Source organism: Apis laboriosa, unplaced genomic scaffold (assembly GCF_014066325.1).
Source record: "Apis laboriosa isolate Shangri-la unplaced genomic scaffold, ASM1406632v1 scaffold68_cov148, whole genome shotgun sequence".
In the NCBI taxonomy this organism is placed as follows: Eukaryota; Metazoa; Arthropoda; class Insecta; order Hymenoptera; family Apidae; genus Apis; species Apis laboriosa.
This window is the reverse complement of record NW_025224135.1, coordinates 152,424-169,333: the sequence shown is the minus strand read 5'-3', so window position 1 is coordinate 169,333 and position 16,910 is coordinate 152,424. Positions and strand designations below refer to the sequence as shown.

At 47.3% G+C, this 16,910-nt stretch overlaps 1 protein-coding gene across 1 annotated transcript; it reads left to right on the top strand.

The window, feature by feature from the left end:
- The first annotated feature begins 15,597 nt into the window (after nt 1-15,597).
- On the top strand, nt 15,598-15,933 carry LOC122718862 (adult-specific cuticular protein ACP-22-like). Its single transcript, XM_043944236.1, has one exon. The coding sequence runs from the start codon at nt 15,598-15,600 to the stop codon at nt 15,931-15,933; it is 336 nt and encodes a 111-aa protein (XP_043800171.1).
- Nucleotides 15,934-16,910: the final 977 nt, after the last annotated feature.

Genomic DNA, 16,910 nt, shown 5'->3' with positions numbered 1-16,910 from the left:
AAAGAGAAAAAAAGAGAGAGGATAAAAGTAATTATCGTTAAAGAGATCCACGAGTGAATAGAGTCCATTTTCCGCACGAATGGAATACGCGGGCGAAGCAATAATACAACGATATTTCACATCAAGATCATATTCGTCGCCGGAAGAAAAATGACGGTCACCGGTAACTCCCAAGCGAAATTCATTTTGACAGATTTCATACATTGAATTGATGTTTATATGTCGCGTTCGCCGGAAGATAAGCCGGATGGAAAAGTGTACGCGGGATCGCGCGCAGCGCCGCCACGCCCCGCTCGGACAAAACTTTGACCACCGCGTATCGGCCACGATGCGTATAATCCGTCCAAGGGATCAAATTCTTACAAAGGACGAGGTCGGAGGCAAAGACAAGGCTCTTCCCAGAGCTAAACTTTAAGGCTTTTCATCCCCTCCCCTTCGAACGGCGTAAGTAATACTCCGTCAAGAATACTCTCGCATACACAAGAATACACCCATCGTTCGCTTTCAGATTTGTCCATTTCCCTTTTCCACAACAAGTAAAATATTCGCGACGAAACGTTTAATCCAGACAGAGAGAGAGAGAGAGAAACTGATCGAATCGTTGGAAAATTATTCGGATGAAAATATATATATTTCATCATCCCAAGGAAAGCGTCGTCTCGCTTTCCCAAAGTTCGTTCGCGGCTGGGGCTACGAATTACGAATCTTACGTCCCCTATAGCGTGCCGCCTCTGGATCTCTAGCGTCGTTGGTCGCGCGTGAAAATGAGAAGCATTTTCGTGGCTGCCGTCAGCCCCTCCCCCTCCCCCTCCCCCAGCGCCGCCACCTACGAATTATTGCGTTAAACCACGTAACTAGGGGAGGGGGGGGGGGTGAGCGTGTACGTAACTCTCGGTGCGTATTAACGCGCGACACGCGGCAGTTTCTTGCCAGAACTTTGGAATCAATCAGCGCCCGGCACGGATGCATTCGGAGAGAATTAATATCAGCGTCGCGAGCGACATCCGCGCCGCGACGTAATCCGTTTACCGGTTGCCAACCCTGCTCGGCTCGGGAGTTCGTTTCCGTTTCGCCGCGTGAAAACGATGCCGCATAGGAGGGGAAACGCTCGAGGCTAGAGGATCCTCCCCTCGAAAATCGTTTAACGTTCCTTCCTTTCGAAATACAATCGAAATTTTCCTCCCGAGAGAAACGAAATTCCTTCCCACGAAAAATTTTCATCTCTCCCGGAATATAATAATTGCCTGGCCAAACAGTGAAAAATATATTCCCGTCCCCGCAAGAGGGAGTGTTATTTGTTTTCTATAAAATCAACAATGGTTATAAAAAATGGTGGATCAATTAGCAGCGTTGAATTCTTCCTTCCTCCACAATTAATACGGCAAACGAAAATAAATATTCTCCCCGACGAGAAATATTTCCTTTCCCTTTTTCGAACAAAAAGCCTTCATACCAAAAGCCTCGCCTCGTCCTAGAGAGATCCACGAAAAGAGATCCGTCGAAGGACGCGTGTACACACACGGCGTGGCAATAACTAATAATACCAGTGAAGCCAATTTCGAGGTGTCACGAGAAATGGCTTCTATATCATTCGGCCGGCCGCTGTACACTCGCAATTTCCAATTTCATTGCCACGGCACGCGTAGTGTACACACACACACACACACACACATATATATATACACACCTCTCGCTCTTCCACACCGCGGCGAACGAATTCGCCGGATAAACGATCATCGCATTAACCCAGGCCGATAAATATTTAATTGGAGCGACCGGATTAACCGTTCGCCCGTAAACCGCGCTGCTAATTCAATCAACGAGCGTGATCAACAACGTCCGATTTTTGTGCAACCACCACCGATCCGATCTTCGTTCGTGTTAAGCGAACAACGATTGTTTGTAAACGAAGGGAAAATGGTTTTATATATCATCGTCGTTGCGACTTTGCTTCCAGCGAAAGTAGCGACTCTCCTTCCATAAATATTCGTGGAAGGAAAAGGGGGAGCACCGTTTGGCACTCACTCGAAGGGAGGGGGGCTGTACTATGGAGTTAGTTTTCCGTAGGCGTGGTCCTGTTCGGGTCAATCCGCGATTGATATAAAAGAGTTGAGCTCCCATCCCTCGAATCTAGCGGAAAAACCCGCTAAATCACCCGTGGTGGCGAGGGTGGAAAACTCGAGGCGGAGATTTGTGCGAGCCTTTCCCCCCCCTCCCCCGATGTATCGCGAACGATTGGGCGGGATAAAAGGGATATCTTTCCTTCCGGAAATCCCCTTCCACCCCCTCGACACGGTTACTCGATCTCGCGGCTAACGGTATCCGCTATCAATCGTCTCATAAAAGTTTAACGGGCGGTTCTCCTCTCTCTCTCTCTCTCTCTCTCTCTTTCTTTCAGAATAGAAAGGAATCGACGAGACGTCGATCGAGATTGAAAGCGGAGGCAGACGAAGAGGAGGAGGGAGATTCGCGGTTCCGCGGCCAAAGATTATCCCCTGACTGGCGTCGTCTATCTACGCGTTTGCCTCCGGTCTGAAAGGGCAGCAGGTAATCCTTCGTCGTCTGGAACGAATTTATCGAGGTAGGGGGTGGGAGAGGAAGCAGGCAAAGATTTGCTTTTCCGATTGAACGTGGCTGCGGCGTTGGCGAGGGAAAGAGAGGCGAGCGATCGAGGAGCCTCGAAATCTGGGGGGAGAGGCGGGCAAAGCGTCTTTCGACGCCCCAACGATCAAAGTCGAAGGAACGGCCGTAATCACCAAAAGGATGCTCTCTTATGGATTTTCTTATTCGGATTCGATTTAAACCCATCTCGTGGAACAGGAATTGGCATTATCGCGGACAATCGAGTTTCCTCCTCATCGGTTTTTCCCCACTCCTCCGTGCGCTAATTTATCGCCGACTTGTCGTCTCAACTCGATTCCCGATCCACTCAAATTTCCTTTCTTTCCGATCGAAAAGAACAATTTCCCATTCAACTCGAGAACCATTTCCCACCAGGAATCCTCCAAGTAATCAAAACATTAATAAACTCGATACACACGGAAACCCGGATCGTCAAGTTTCGATGGAGTTTGAATCGGAAAATCAAAGTAGAAATACGCATATATATATATATATATATATATATATATATGTATATATATATATATGTATATAGACAAGTATGGATAGAAAGATAACGGTATAGGACGAGTATAGGAGTATAGGAGGATGGTAATATCTTGCCGACGCCATGTTGCTGATTAACATATGCATCCAATACTCTCTCTCTCTCTCTCCTGGGTCGAACGCAAACACCGTGTCAGACATCTATCTCTGTATCTACCTCTATAACGTTGTATAAAGCACCGATTCAAACGGCATATTAAAGGTCGATTTATCCGGCTGTGAAACGTTTCGGGGAACTATCGTCCCCCATAAATGATAGATAAGGTCCAGACTCTCTCTCTATCTACACCCCTCCTCTTCTCGATCACTTTTTGTCTTTTCTTCTTGCCTGCTCAGTTTGAAGAAAAAACACTTGGTGGAGGGAGAAGGAAAAGAATGGGGAATCGAGAGGGATAGAGATATTTAGGAAGGAAGAGAAGGAAGAAGAGAAGAAAGGGAGTGGAGAAAAGTGTAGCGGTATATTCGTTAGGACGAGATAGACCCGTATTTGGTTCTCGCACCCACTTTGAACCAACTTCGTAGCTGGCTTTGACGCCCTGCTAATCCAGGCGTCCGGCTATAGCATGGAAGACTACTCCCTCGAGGTGGAGGAGGGGGGTGGTAGCAGCAGCAGCAGCAGCAGCTCGGCTCGGTTGAACGAGAAAAGAGAGGCGCGGTCGGAGAGAGGCCGGAGAAAAAGGAGAGAGAAAGTGGCATATGAGCGCGATAGGGCAAAGTGGGGAAGAGAGAGGGAAAAAGAGAGGTATGGACGAAAGGCAAATGAACGAGTCGCTCCATGAAAGGAACTCGTACAGAATCCGGGAAACCCCATACGAGGTCCCCGCGACATGGGCCACCCGGCGACTAATTGGAATTCGTCTGTGCCAGTCGAAGCAAGGCTTTCTATAATTGAGACGTGGCCAGACCCGCAAAAAATCCGCAGAAAGGGGGAAAGGATGCGCAGGCCGCTGTCTCGCGAACGGAATCCTTTTCCTCTCTTTTGAACGGAAGTCAAAACTTTTCGAGGGATGATCCGGCCTCCCGCTGCATCCGTTCCTCGGCACACGCGCGTATCTCAATATCATATAAATGCAAAAACTGATCCCTACAGAGACCAACTTTACCGGTGTAATGTAAATTTTTAAACTTATCCTCCCGTGCACCGCGAGGAGCTCAGGTATTCCTCGATACCCTTCTCTCTCTCTCTCTCTCTCTCTCTCTCTCGAATCTGCGCTGCACGCGATCACTAGAGCCACCACTTTCCAAATTCGCGCCAACGAAAAATAAGACGCCCCGTTTTTCTCGCTTCTTTCCGGACCATCTCATCCTAAAGTAATCGATAATATATTTGGTCTTAAAATTGAAATTAAAAATAAAATTATTAAATAAAAAAATCGATCTATACAATATATTCTTAAATCTATGTATCTAATTCTATAAATAATAATTATTGAAAAAATTAATCTAACTAAAAATACAAATATTAATGATTTATAATCAATTAATAAAAATAAATTAAATTTTATAGAATTAAAAGAATAAATTATTCATTCAAGAATTATTAATTTATTTAAAAATATAAAATGTAATCTTAATATTATTATTATTAATCTAAATATAAACAATAAAATTCCACAAATTAATATTTTTATAATAATTTAAAATAAATAATAATTTATATCATTGATTTCACAATATTCAATATTTTTATTAAACTATTTAAATAAATAAAATATAATTTTAGAAATATTAAATTTAATGGAATTCAATGTATTAATAAAATATAATATTCAATTCAATCGAACCATTATTAATTTTAAATTATTAATTTTTTTCTCCTCTCCAATCTTTCCATCAACGACCTAACGTTCGTAAGGTACGGATGTAAGGATGAAAAGTGGAGAGAACGATTATTTGAGACACGAAACCGCCAGTTCTCCTCCAAACGTGTATTCGAAAATATTATTTTTTCTGATATTTTGGAAAATTTTTAACGCTGGCCAGAATTGGAACAGAGATTCTTTCCCCCAAAGTTCTTTTTCCCAAAGAAGAAGGAGAAGAAGGTGAAAAGAAAAAAAAAGTATTCAAAGTGGGAGAAAGATCCAGAAACGCGGATACAAGGGACAAAGGTAACCTCTCGAAAGAGCCTCTTTCCTTCTTCGTTGCTCCTTTTCCATCCTTCTTCCCTTTCGACCCCTTTCGCAACCCGTTTCCTTCCCCCCCCTCCTCCCCTCCTACGTCCGAGGGAAGGAGGGCGCGATAATAACGCGGGAAAGGGAAACATAGAAGCAATTGTAAAATTAATTAAGAGACTGGGAAAATAATTAATTTTTCTAATAATTCTTGCAGTCGCGCTGCTATTTTCCCAACACGCGGCCGCAGTTTCCGCCTCTCCAGAAGGGACGAAATAATTTCATAAGGGGTAGGGAAGGCAGTAGAGAACCGCACCTACATTTGCGAAAACATATCTCCTTTTCCACCTTCCTCTTCCTCCCGTCTCTGGCCACGTTCAACCGCAACAAAGATCCTTTCCTCCCCTTCCTCCAACTCCTTTCTCCCCCCGTGTATCGCGTAGAGAACGTCGAGGATCGTTCGATCGGAAATTCGTCTCCTCTCAAATTTCCAAGGGGGATAAAATAATTAGGTGGTAATTTTTCCAACAATAACACGAGAAGAATACACAGAGAAAACGCGTAATTTCGATGGGATTGAGAAACGGTTGTGGCCCTTCCTCCCTCCCGTGTTTGATCATTGTGTTATACGGTTCCCCCGGCGCACACTTGGCATAAGTGTATTTTGAAATTTCGCTCGTTGTAATAATCTTCCGCCGGCGTAGCTAGGTGTACCCTAGGCTGCGTGGTCAAACCGTATTTTCGCAACCGTACGTACGCCCCGTCCTCGGACGTTTCTCAAGGTGTGCGTGTTACGCGACGTTCCACACGCGCGCGTCGAAACGTCGAAACGTCGAAACGTCGTGCAGGTGTGTGTACGTATTTTTGTGCGCGCGTGTGTGTGCAGTTTGGTCGGTCAGAGAGCATAAAGGCTCTCGAGAAATTAATTCTCTTGCGGACACGCACACACACACATGTATATATATATATACATATATACACACGGAGAGAGGTGTGGGCCGCGAACGCGGATGCGAACGCGAGCGCGAACCGTAGCTACGTGTTTTATTATTGAATGGCCTCCTTCCCGGACTGCGAATCAACTTGGCAATTGGTTTATTATAATTTCATTGTGTTTTCATTACCCGGGTTAATTTGCGCACGACCCGCATGTCTCCCTTTATTACCAGACCCCCTCAGGTCTTCAGACGCGGGCAACGCACACTTGGATATCAAACTTGGTCGCGAACGTTCTTTTCCTCGTAGAAATCCCGTTGACAGAGGGAGGAGGGGGCAGCACCACCTGCCGCCTCTCGTCTGTATTTTAGAACGGCTATATACTTTTCGACCGAAAAAACACCGGAGGAGTGGTGCAACGGGAATTATACGCACGTTATTTTTCTACGCGGTTAAAATCAGTCTTTATTAGATTCTCGTAATAATATTCCCAGAAACGATATTCCTTCTCTCTCTTTTCCCTCATTAACCTTATATATCTTTCTACCTTCGAAAGATCGATCGATGGTTCAAAAAAAAAAAAGAAAAGAAAAGAAAAGAAAAAGAACGTTCTTTCGAAAGTCCTTCACGCGAAAGACTCGAAAAATAATATTCCTTCTCTCTCTTTTCCCTCATTAACCTTATACACATATATATGTATCTTTCTACCTTCGAAAGATCGATCGATGGTTCAAAAAAAGAAAAGAAAAGAAAAGAAAAGAAAAGAAAAAGAACGTTCTTTCGAAAGTCTTTCACGCGAAAGACTCGGAGAAAATCTCGGTGGTAAATGGTTAAACGCTGCTCGAAGTAGCGCGCGTCAATTTGTTTACACGATGGATGCAGCACAGGAGAGGATACGAGGAAACGGCGACCCCTCGGCGCGCGCGTGTCTGATTCCACGCGCAAAAAAAGCCGGCCAGGCGAACGATCTACCTTCTTCCTTTTTCATCGGCCGTACGTACGTACGTACGTGTTACTGTTCTGTCGTTCTTTGACACCCGGTTACGTCAAACAGGGGCGGCCGGCGGGCAACGACGGGACGAAAAAAAGGAGAGAGAGAGAGGGAGAGGGAGAGGGAGATGGAAGGAAGAGAGGGAAGAGGAGAGAGGAAAAAAAAAATAGGTTGGAGGTGAGGCCTTTTGATTGACTGTTTGAACGATTTTTGCTCGGCCGACTACGCTGCCGGGCTGGCATTGATTATCGCTTATTGAATTTGTATGCCCCGGCAAGGGATGCTCCGGAGGGGTTGTCCAAAGTCGCCATCAGGGGATGCTGCTCGTAAAACGCTTTACTCTCGCTCCTACCTACGCGGGCAAGATTTGCTTTCCCTAACCTAGTCGAGTGTTACGTCGACTAACACGCTACGGGGGAAAGAAACTGATCTCTCCCTCATCGACGTTCTACGATAATATATATATATATATTTAACGTAGAAACAACGATTTCGTTACCAAAGATTCAAGTCAAAAATTTAAAATTCCGTTTCTCGATCGATCGCGCCGTTTTCCTAGAAGCTTCGCCTCGACTCTCTTTGGAAAATTACTCCGCTCCGCGATAATCCCCCGAGAGATTCAGCAGTACATCGGGCGGAGAGAAATATTTTGCTTGACCAAACAGGTAACCCGTGACTCTATCTTCTCTCTCTCTCTCTCTCTCTCTATCGCTCCTCGCCCCTCGAACCCTTTCCCTCGCCCATCCCCTTCCATCCCCTTCCTCCCCACGAGCCACGCATCCCTTTCGCATTTATGCTTACATGCCTCGTCCAGCTCGCGATGTATCCCTGAATTATTGAACGACGCGGGGATCAGCCGCGGATGGCAACGCCTCTCGAGTTTTAAGCCGTTCAACCCCGTTCGGTCGTCGAGGAATGTCAGTCGTCGGATTTTAAAAGAGAAAAAAGAAAAGAAAAAACGATTATTTTTCCCTCGAGGAGGGAACGGGTGAACGAATCGATCGAAATTATCAATAAAAATCGATCAAACTGAGGGGATTAGAAAAGAGCTTAGAGGTTTGGTCGGCCGAGAAGTTTGAATTCATCAAAGGGCAATTTCCATGCGTAATGAAAATGAATCCCCGAAGAAGGGCGAAAGGATCCGTGACGCGTGAAAACGGGCAGAGGACGAGCCAACGGCATCGATGCAATATTTATAAAAGCGGGCTAGGAGCGGCTATCCTGCAGGAGGTGGTGGTATCCTCGAAGCCGGTCGGCAAAGGGCAATGCTTGGGTCCGCTTCACGGTCTCGAACTCGAGCCCGAAATCTCATCGGCCCAAATGGCGCATCAACATCCATTATTAACCGGGTTCAGAATATTAACGATACAGTTACCGTATTCCAGAAGCTAAATTAGCGGAGATTATTACGAGTGGGCTCTCGCGGTACTATCGCTCTCTCGATTCCACGTCCGCTCTCTTTCCGCGACGCACGCTTCATCATCATAGGCCGCCCCCTAACGGTCTGCCTCGAGTTCTCCTTCTCTCTCTCTCTCTCTCTCTCTCTCTCTCTCTCCCTTCTTCGCGAGAAGAATCCCGTTGCAGGGATGGGGTATTGGCCCCGTCTCGTTTTTTCCTTTTTTTCTTTTTCTTTCTTTTTTTTTTTTTTTTTTTTTCTCTTTTTTTACGACGCCATTAATTTTAATATCATCGCATATTGTGTTGGTCAAATTGGCGTGGAAAGTGCGCGTGACGGCCGCTCTCGGTTATCGCGCGCCACGCGATTTCGCTCCCCCCCCCCTCCTCCTATCCATCTTGATTTTTCGCTTTCCGTCGCAAACTACGATATTGATTCCCTCTATAAATATTTTCGGGCTTTCGGGCGAAAAAACATGGGTCCAAAAGGGGAGGAGGGCAGGCGCATAGCCGAATCAACGCGTGAAGCGTTCGTTCATCTTTCGAATGAGGATATATGAACGAAGATACGAACGAGCCGTTATTTTTCCAAGTCACGACCGATTTGATCGAGCGTTCGAGATGTTTTTTTTTCATCACGACAAATTTCGCGTATAACAATAACAGTAGCGCCCATTGCTTCGCGAGCAAAATTTTCCACGCTATTTTCGACACGTTTTAACATCGTAATCACGAGATGCGAAGATTTCTCAAAAAAGGCAGAGAGAGAGAGAGAGAGAGATTTTTTTTTCCAAACTTTTCGATTCGCGAAAAGAAGAGGGAAGAAAAATGGAGAAATATATATTCGATATCGGGCAAATGTAACGAGACGACATTGCTCGTTTGGCGACCACCAAGTGGCTTTTCATCGAGTCGAACCCCTTTTTATTGGACGGGGAGGCATCGTTGCCTTCTCCACGCCGATCTCGACTTTCTCGCGTGGAAATCGGCGAGATTTCGAAGGCCGTGATCCCTTCGAAACCCCCGAAAGACCAATTCCGCGATACGAGAGTAATACGAAAAATACGGTTACACCGCTTTAAAGGACGCTTAAAATGACTACTCGAGATGGTAGCCTTTGGACGCGTCACCTTTGCCGCTCCATAAACGCGATCTTCCACGATATCTAAGTAGGAGTAATTTTAATATCACGAGATGCGAAGATTTCTGAAAAAAGAGAGAGAGAGAGAGAGAGAGTTTCGATCAGAGAAACTTTTAGAAACCCTTGATTTTCAGCATCCCGCCGGGTGGTCAAGAGCGAAAGAGCGAGTTCAGATTTATTCCCCATCGTTGCCTCCGGAGGCCCTCCACCTCGCGCAACTTCCTTCACCCCCTTTGGCGGTCGCTTCTCTCCTCCTACGCTGGGCTTTATTGACCCTTTATACATCTATTTGTTATGCCGTGGCCCTTTGTGCGACGGTAGACACGAATGGAAGGGACCCCGGCGGTGTACTTGTGCCGACCTCTCTCTCTCTCTCTCTCTCTCCCTCCCTCCCTCCCTCCCCTGGCTATATTTGACCAGTATTATAAAAATCAACCGACCGATTTCCTACGTAAAATATTACCCCCGTGCCCGCCTGAATATTTTATCGCTGTCCACCCTTCCTCCTACCCTTCCTTCCTTCTTCTCCCCACGGGGAAGGGGAGGACAAAAAGCGGCGGAAGGAAATCGGTCGAGGGAGCGGCGGCACGCGATTCGGTTTTGCTTCGTCGCGTGCCCCTCCTCCTCCCCCTCGTCTCTCCCTTTTCGAATTTGCGGTCAATATCTTCTCGCGATTCTTCGAGCAACCATTCTTTCTTAATCGTCCTCCAAATTAATATTTCCAAATTTAAATCCTTGCCGATTTCCTGAGCTGGAATGCGAAAGTAAATAATCCTCTCGAGAAAGTAATTAATTTAAATTCGACGAGAGGTTACTGGAAAGAAAACAGAAACTTATTGTACGCGCTTACACTGAATAGCGAATATCGAGGGGGAGGGGAGGAAAACGCGAGAAACAATGGACAAGATTCCAATCTAGCGAACCCTCTCGGTGTTCTCAGCTCGGAGACTCGCGCGTATTCCTGCAGGACAACGGCGGCTACTAATCTAACAGAATTATAGACGGTGACGGTAGCTAATTGTCTATCTATATCTGGCCTGACGTAGGTGTGTCTCAATGTTCCTCCTCTCGTATGGCCCGCTTGTATATGCGCGCATTGTATCGCGGAGTCCGTGGGCTAGACCGTCCGTCACTTCTCTCCCTCGCTCTCGCATAATGGCCGGCCTGCGTACGTGCATTCCTAATAATGAAGACAACGATAAATCAACGCGGAGAATACGGCCGCGGATGTGCGCCGAATATCCTATGCATAATATCGCGTCATTATCTTCTCTGCCCACTGTGTCCACTCCCTCCCCGTGCACACGCATGGATCTCCGACTTTGCCGCCGACCTCGCGATCGAATTACGACCGAGCACAACCCCCTCCTGCCCTATCCATCTCCACTCCTTCCTCCCTCCCTCCTTCCTTCCTTCCTTCCTTCCTTCCTCCAAGTGGATCCAAGCACGCCGATGAGCGAGAACAAGGTCGAAACGACGAAACAGGGAACGACGAAAGAGGGATTAATGATGTCCTTTTATTTGCCGTCGTTTTCATGACGTAATTTATCCTTTACGATTAATTTGTTAACGGTTTATCACGGTCAGTGAAAGGAGGTGGAACACGAGCTGCCAGGATGTGGGAGCCGCGAAATCCGGTCCGGGTCCATCGAGAGGAAGTGCAAACGGGGTATCGACTCGATTCGGACGAGTTACGAGAGCGCGAAGAGGATATCGCTCTCCTTCGAACCGTTCAGCCCACGTCACGCTGGATCGTTTTACTCTCTTATAGCTACGCGGTCAACGGCCGGATGTATATATATATTCTTTCCGCAGGAGCACTCCACTTTTGTCTCCGCATCGCGAAACGCGGAACAAACGTCTCGAGTGACTCGTGTTTCGTCGCGCCTCCTACGTTTCTCGTATCCGGTGCCCCTCTCGAATTTCTTCTTCTTCTGCACATCCTCTTCTCGGGGCGAAACGAGCCGCGTCATCGAGGAGTGTCGAGCGAAGGGACATGCATCACGATCCGATGCTAATGCGCGTCCAATGCGGGAGGCCTCCCGTTATCATCGACGCGATCAATCCCACTCAATTAGCCTGATCATTGATTATTGCCGCGCATAACGTCACGATCCGTTTCGTGGCCGGCCAGCGTGGAAAATTTATCGCGTGCCAAGATAATCGGGATAAATTCTTCCTTTCTTTTCCCCTCTCCACCGAAATCGAATAATTCATCGACTCATCATCCATCTAAAGGGATTGAAATTATACATTTCACCACGCGTGAAGGAGATGGAAGGAGAAAGGAGAAAGAAAGGAAAAAGGAAAAAGAAAAGAGGGGGGGGGGGAGAAAGGCGCGAATAAAAATTGCCGCGGTGTTAAATAAAATTACGCTTTAAAGCGAACGTATGCCGGGCGCGTTAAAAAAAAAAAAAAGGAATCCGAAGCCGGCGTCCGATATGGAGGGTAGATCGAAGCAGAAATCGGATTGACCGCGGGGGTGGAAGAGCTTTTAATAGGGGAAAAAAAAAAAAAGAAAAAAAAGGAAAAAAAGGAAAAAAGAAAAAAAAGGGGGGAGGGAAGCCGAGGCCGCAAGTGGAAAATCCGATAGAACCGAAGTGCGTGCAAATATTTTCTCTTCCTCTTGTCCGGTACGGGCGCGGCCGGGTATCGAGCGGCTATAGCAACGTCAACACGTCAAATCGAGTGTGTATCGGTGGAGTGCAACACACAGGTAATATCCTTTGATATCCAATTTGTGCACCCTGCGAGTATTCATCACCGTGGCTGTCGTTCCATCTACCTTCCACCGACCCGTTATTTTTGCTTCCGTTATATTCCACCATTGCCGCGTCAAAAATCCTCCTCCATAATAATAATTTCCGATTATCCAGCCCGGAAATATATTTTATCGCGTATCGTCCTAATGACCGTAATGAAAATCATTCGGGATTAAACGCCGAGCGAGACGCCATTTCGATTCAATTTACAATCGAATAATCGTATACACACACACATATATATATATATATATATATATATATATATATATATATATATATGTATATATATATATGTATGTATATATGTATATATATATATAATATAAGAACAAATTGAACTCTCTCTCTTTCTGCCCGTCTCTCCGGTTGACGGAACGCATATCTCGCAGGGCCGACTTGCCAACACCCTGCAACGCGGCGGGAGAAGAGCTGTCAATCCGATCCGCTAACAGGGATATCACTTACATGCAAATTCGGAGCTAAAATCCGGCGCGTTTCGATGAGCGTGCAAGTGGTATCGCTCGGTGGTGGCTCGGGGTGAGTGGCAGGACGGCGAGCAAGCCCCCCCGCCACGTACGAGGGGGCGAGGAGAGGCGCGATGTATTAATTACCGGTATTGATGTCCATTTGCAGTGAATTGATGTGTGGTCAGTGTTGCATCACGCGCAAGGGTCGCTGGCGGTGCGCTGGCCTCCGAGAGGGATGAACCCGCATCGAAACAAATCGCGATAGCCGAATATATTTACCGTCCCCGAGTTTAATCGATCTCGATCGATTAAATCGATCGCGGCGCGACCACCGTATCCTTTCCTTATCCCTATTTCCCCAAGATATATCCCCCTCCGCGGATATATTTCGATATACCGAGGGTAATAATATTCTCTATGGATCTCGAGTTTCCGTTTCGAGAAAGACGGGGGCGGAGAGCGAGAAGGCGAACTGTGGAACTCGGTTTTGGAAATCGGTGGCGAAGATTTATGGGGGGAGTCGGGCATGGTCTCCGGTCTTTAGCCGCTTATTAGCATGCGGTATATCACGGCGACCGGAGCGGCCGGGGTCCGCGACAATAATTAGATAGATACGGGACGTAGACGGAGCGGGAATGGGACGTAGGTGATGGTGGGCAGAGGACGAAAGCCAGTGGGTCGCAGAAGTGGGTGGTGGTTTGGGATGCGGAACAGGCAGAACGGTGCGTCGTATGCAAATGATTACGTCACACAATACTACTACCCTCCAGGACAAGGGGACCTACCTATAGACAATGCATCTGCACGGATAGGTCTCGTTTCTACGATCCATAGCGCGAGGCCGCTTCGTGCACTCCCGATGCCCGATTCCTAAACTCCTGTATCCAACATCTGTTAATGGCCCTACGGACGCGCCAACATTTATCGTTCGCGCCAACTATAAATAATAAACCGTTCCTCGCGCCTCGCTTCTCCTCCCTCTTTAACTTCAAAAGTATAACTATCTTTTAAAACTTTTATTATCGATCTTGGAGGGGGGGGGGGAGAGGAATTTCTTCGAATTCGAAACGAAAAGAGAAAGAAAAGGGGGGGGGGGGAAGGAAACGAAGCACCGTTAACTAACATTATCGGTTGGTACTGACTTCAGAATTTCCCCCCTTGATTGCGGTTTCGGCAAATTCAAGGGAATTTCGATGAAGCGCCTGGACAGAAAATCATCAGGTGCAACCTGATGGGAGGGGGGGATAGGCGGAGATCTTACCGCAATGACGTGCGGTCGAATCGGGTCCGAATGAAATGACGGATCCTGCGAGTGACATTCGATATCACAGCACCGACGGCCGGGGAAACGGCGGATACGAGCTACTAGACCGTTCCAAGCTTTCCGTCTATTACACTCACGTTGAAATCCGGTTTAATCGTGGCTAAGTATACCGTGTATATCGTTTCCGATTTGTGGTCGCCCTCGAATAACGATCTCCGTCTTACTCCCCGTTTCCATTCTATCCTCGCACCGAACGTTGTTTCTTTACTTTCGAATCTCTTTCCCTTCGCGAAAGAGAAGTAATATTCGAGGTGTAAAAATTTTTGCATCGAGATTTTTCCTTCCTTTCACTTTTTCCTTCTTTCCCTAATCTAATCAGAGTATCCGATTATTAATTATCGTTTGAATGGCTGTCTTGAAAGATAACGAGGTGACCTCGTTACGATCGCGACGTTACAGGGCGATCGAATCTCATTAATCGATTTCATGATCGATCGTATCTGTACACGTTGACGGTTGCACATGTTGAATAGGCCAGTGTAGCCGTATCTGGCTGCCACGACCGCGGTATGTCCAGAGGATCCAGATACTACGAACTGTTCGACTCTCTCTCTCTCTCTCTCTCTCGCTCGTTCGCTCGCTCGCCCCATTCGCTCTATTCCCACGTGCGTACACGCATCAGCGAACAGTGGCAAACGTGCTCGTACGAAGCACGAGAGGTGAGGGCCTAGCATGGTCACACGTGTACGCCGAATGTCATTTGTCATCGTGGCTAATTTGCCACGTTCTGAGATACGGTGACGCCTCTGACGCGGTCATTATTAAGATGCGAATTAGTAACAATTTGCGCCGGATTTAGTCTGGACTTGATCTGTTTATGGCCCGCGCGGATTAGGCTCCCGGACCTTGCGCGTAAATCAATATTAACCGGCACGAGAGTCCGTCCACCAGGTCGACCAGTGTCGTTATCAAGCACACGGGATCACCGAGGAGGGAGCACCGATAAGGAGGAAGGAATCATAAGTGGAACGAATTTTTTGTTTCCTTTCTTTCCTTCTTTCTTCTCTGACTCGTCGAGTCAGAAGAAACGGTGAAAGTAGAAACGAAAAAAGGGGGGGATGGAGTATCGAGGAGAGGAAAGGAGGAAGAGAGGTGCGAGTCTGCGTAACGTTGGCTCGAAGGGTGGCATTATATTGCGGGTTGTCTCGCTTCAGAAACTTTGCACTGTGGTCGCGACGAGGAGCTCGTGGACGCGGAACACTAGGGGGGGGGGGGCGAGGGAGGGGAGGGAGCAGAGCTGGAAGGGTGGAACAGAAGTGGTGCCGGACTTTGAATACGACCATTCTTTACGACCACCCCATGCAAAGATCGCCCGCACGCCGTTGGTATTTACCCAGCGACACCGGCTCGCGAACCGTTTCACGAATCGAAGCGAAACAGACGGAAAGAAGGAACGAGAAAGGGGAAGATGGACACGAGGGGCCTGGACACGAGGAACGGAGACGCGAGGAACAGAGACACGAGCAGAGGTCGTTGGAGAGGGGCCAGAGGAGAGTCGTCGAGAAGTCCAAGAGGGCTTGGAAACGGGGTGGAGGTGGTAGCGATGGTGGTGGTGGTGGAGGTGAAGCTGGTGGAGGTGGTGGTGGAGGTGGTGGTGGTGGTGGTGGTGGTGAGAGTGGTGGCGGGCCGAAATAGGGAAGAGAGACGGTAAGAGGGCTGGGACAGGGACAGTAGGAGAAGTCAGAGAGGGAAAGACGAAATACCGGGGAGCGCGCAAGGTTGAGGGAGACTCGAGTTAGCGTTTCTCGTTCGTCGACCGGCACCACCCCCTTGCCGCCTAACGTCGCACAATACGCTCTACCTCTACCCTCGCCACCGTCCATAGACTGGACACTGCATTGTCTCTGGTGAATGGGGTCTTGCAAGATTTATTTCGTATATTTCACTTGCCGTTTCAATAGCGCGATAGCGGCTCGCGCTACCTCGGCTATCGCCTTCGAGCTTACCACCACCCTTCTCACCCTTCTCTTTCTCGTTATTAGCTTTCTCTTTATCGACCACCCCTTCCTCCTCCTCGTTTCTAAGAAGCAAGCTTCCCTCCCTCCTCCACGTTTGACCGATAAAAGCCCCCTTTGAATCCTAACGCTCGCCCCGATCTCGGGGATCTTCCACTCTCTCGCCTCTTTTTCTTTTTTTTTTTTTTCTTTTTTCAATCTTCCAATCTTCTTACGTACGTATTATTATCGAACGCTGGTATCGTGAAATTTAATACACGCGATAATCGAAGATTAAGAATTAAGAATCGGATGATTTATACCAATCCAGAGGAAAGAGTTAGTAAGGGAATTTCGTCTTTCGCGAAAAGAACGGTGTATATATATATATATATATATATTTATACGTATTTATATACGGTTAAAAAAGAATTAATGGGAAGCCACGTTGTACGGTGAAGTGCGTTGTCGAGGGGTGTCGCTGTCTAGGCTGGTAAAGGGCACTTCCGTTATATTTAGCTATGCCAACGAGAAGGGCTCATCATCATCCTCCCCCTTTAGGGTCTCTTTTTCCCATTTCGAGTCTTATCCCCTTCGTTCTGAAATATCTGTACGCGCAAACACGTTCGTAACACCGTTGTCGGATTTGTTTTCGTTAAATCGGGAAATATCTTGCGT

Bases quoted from the DNA above. Each gene is read 5' to 3' on its own strand.
- LOC122718862 (XM_043944236.1), top strand. From the start codon at position 15,598: ATGCAAAGATCGCCCGCACGCCGTTGGTATTTACCCAGCGACACCGGC.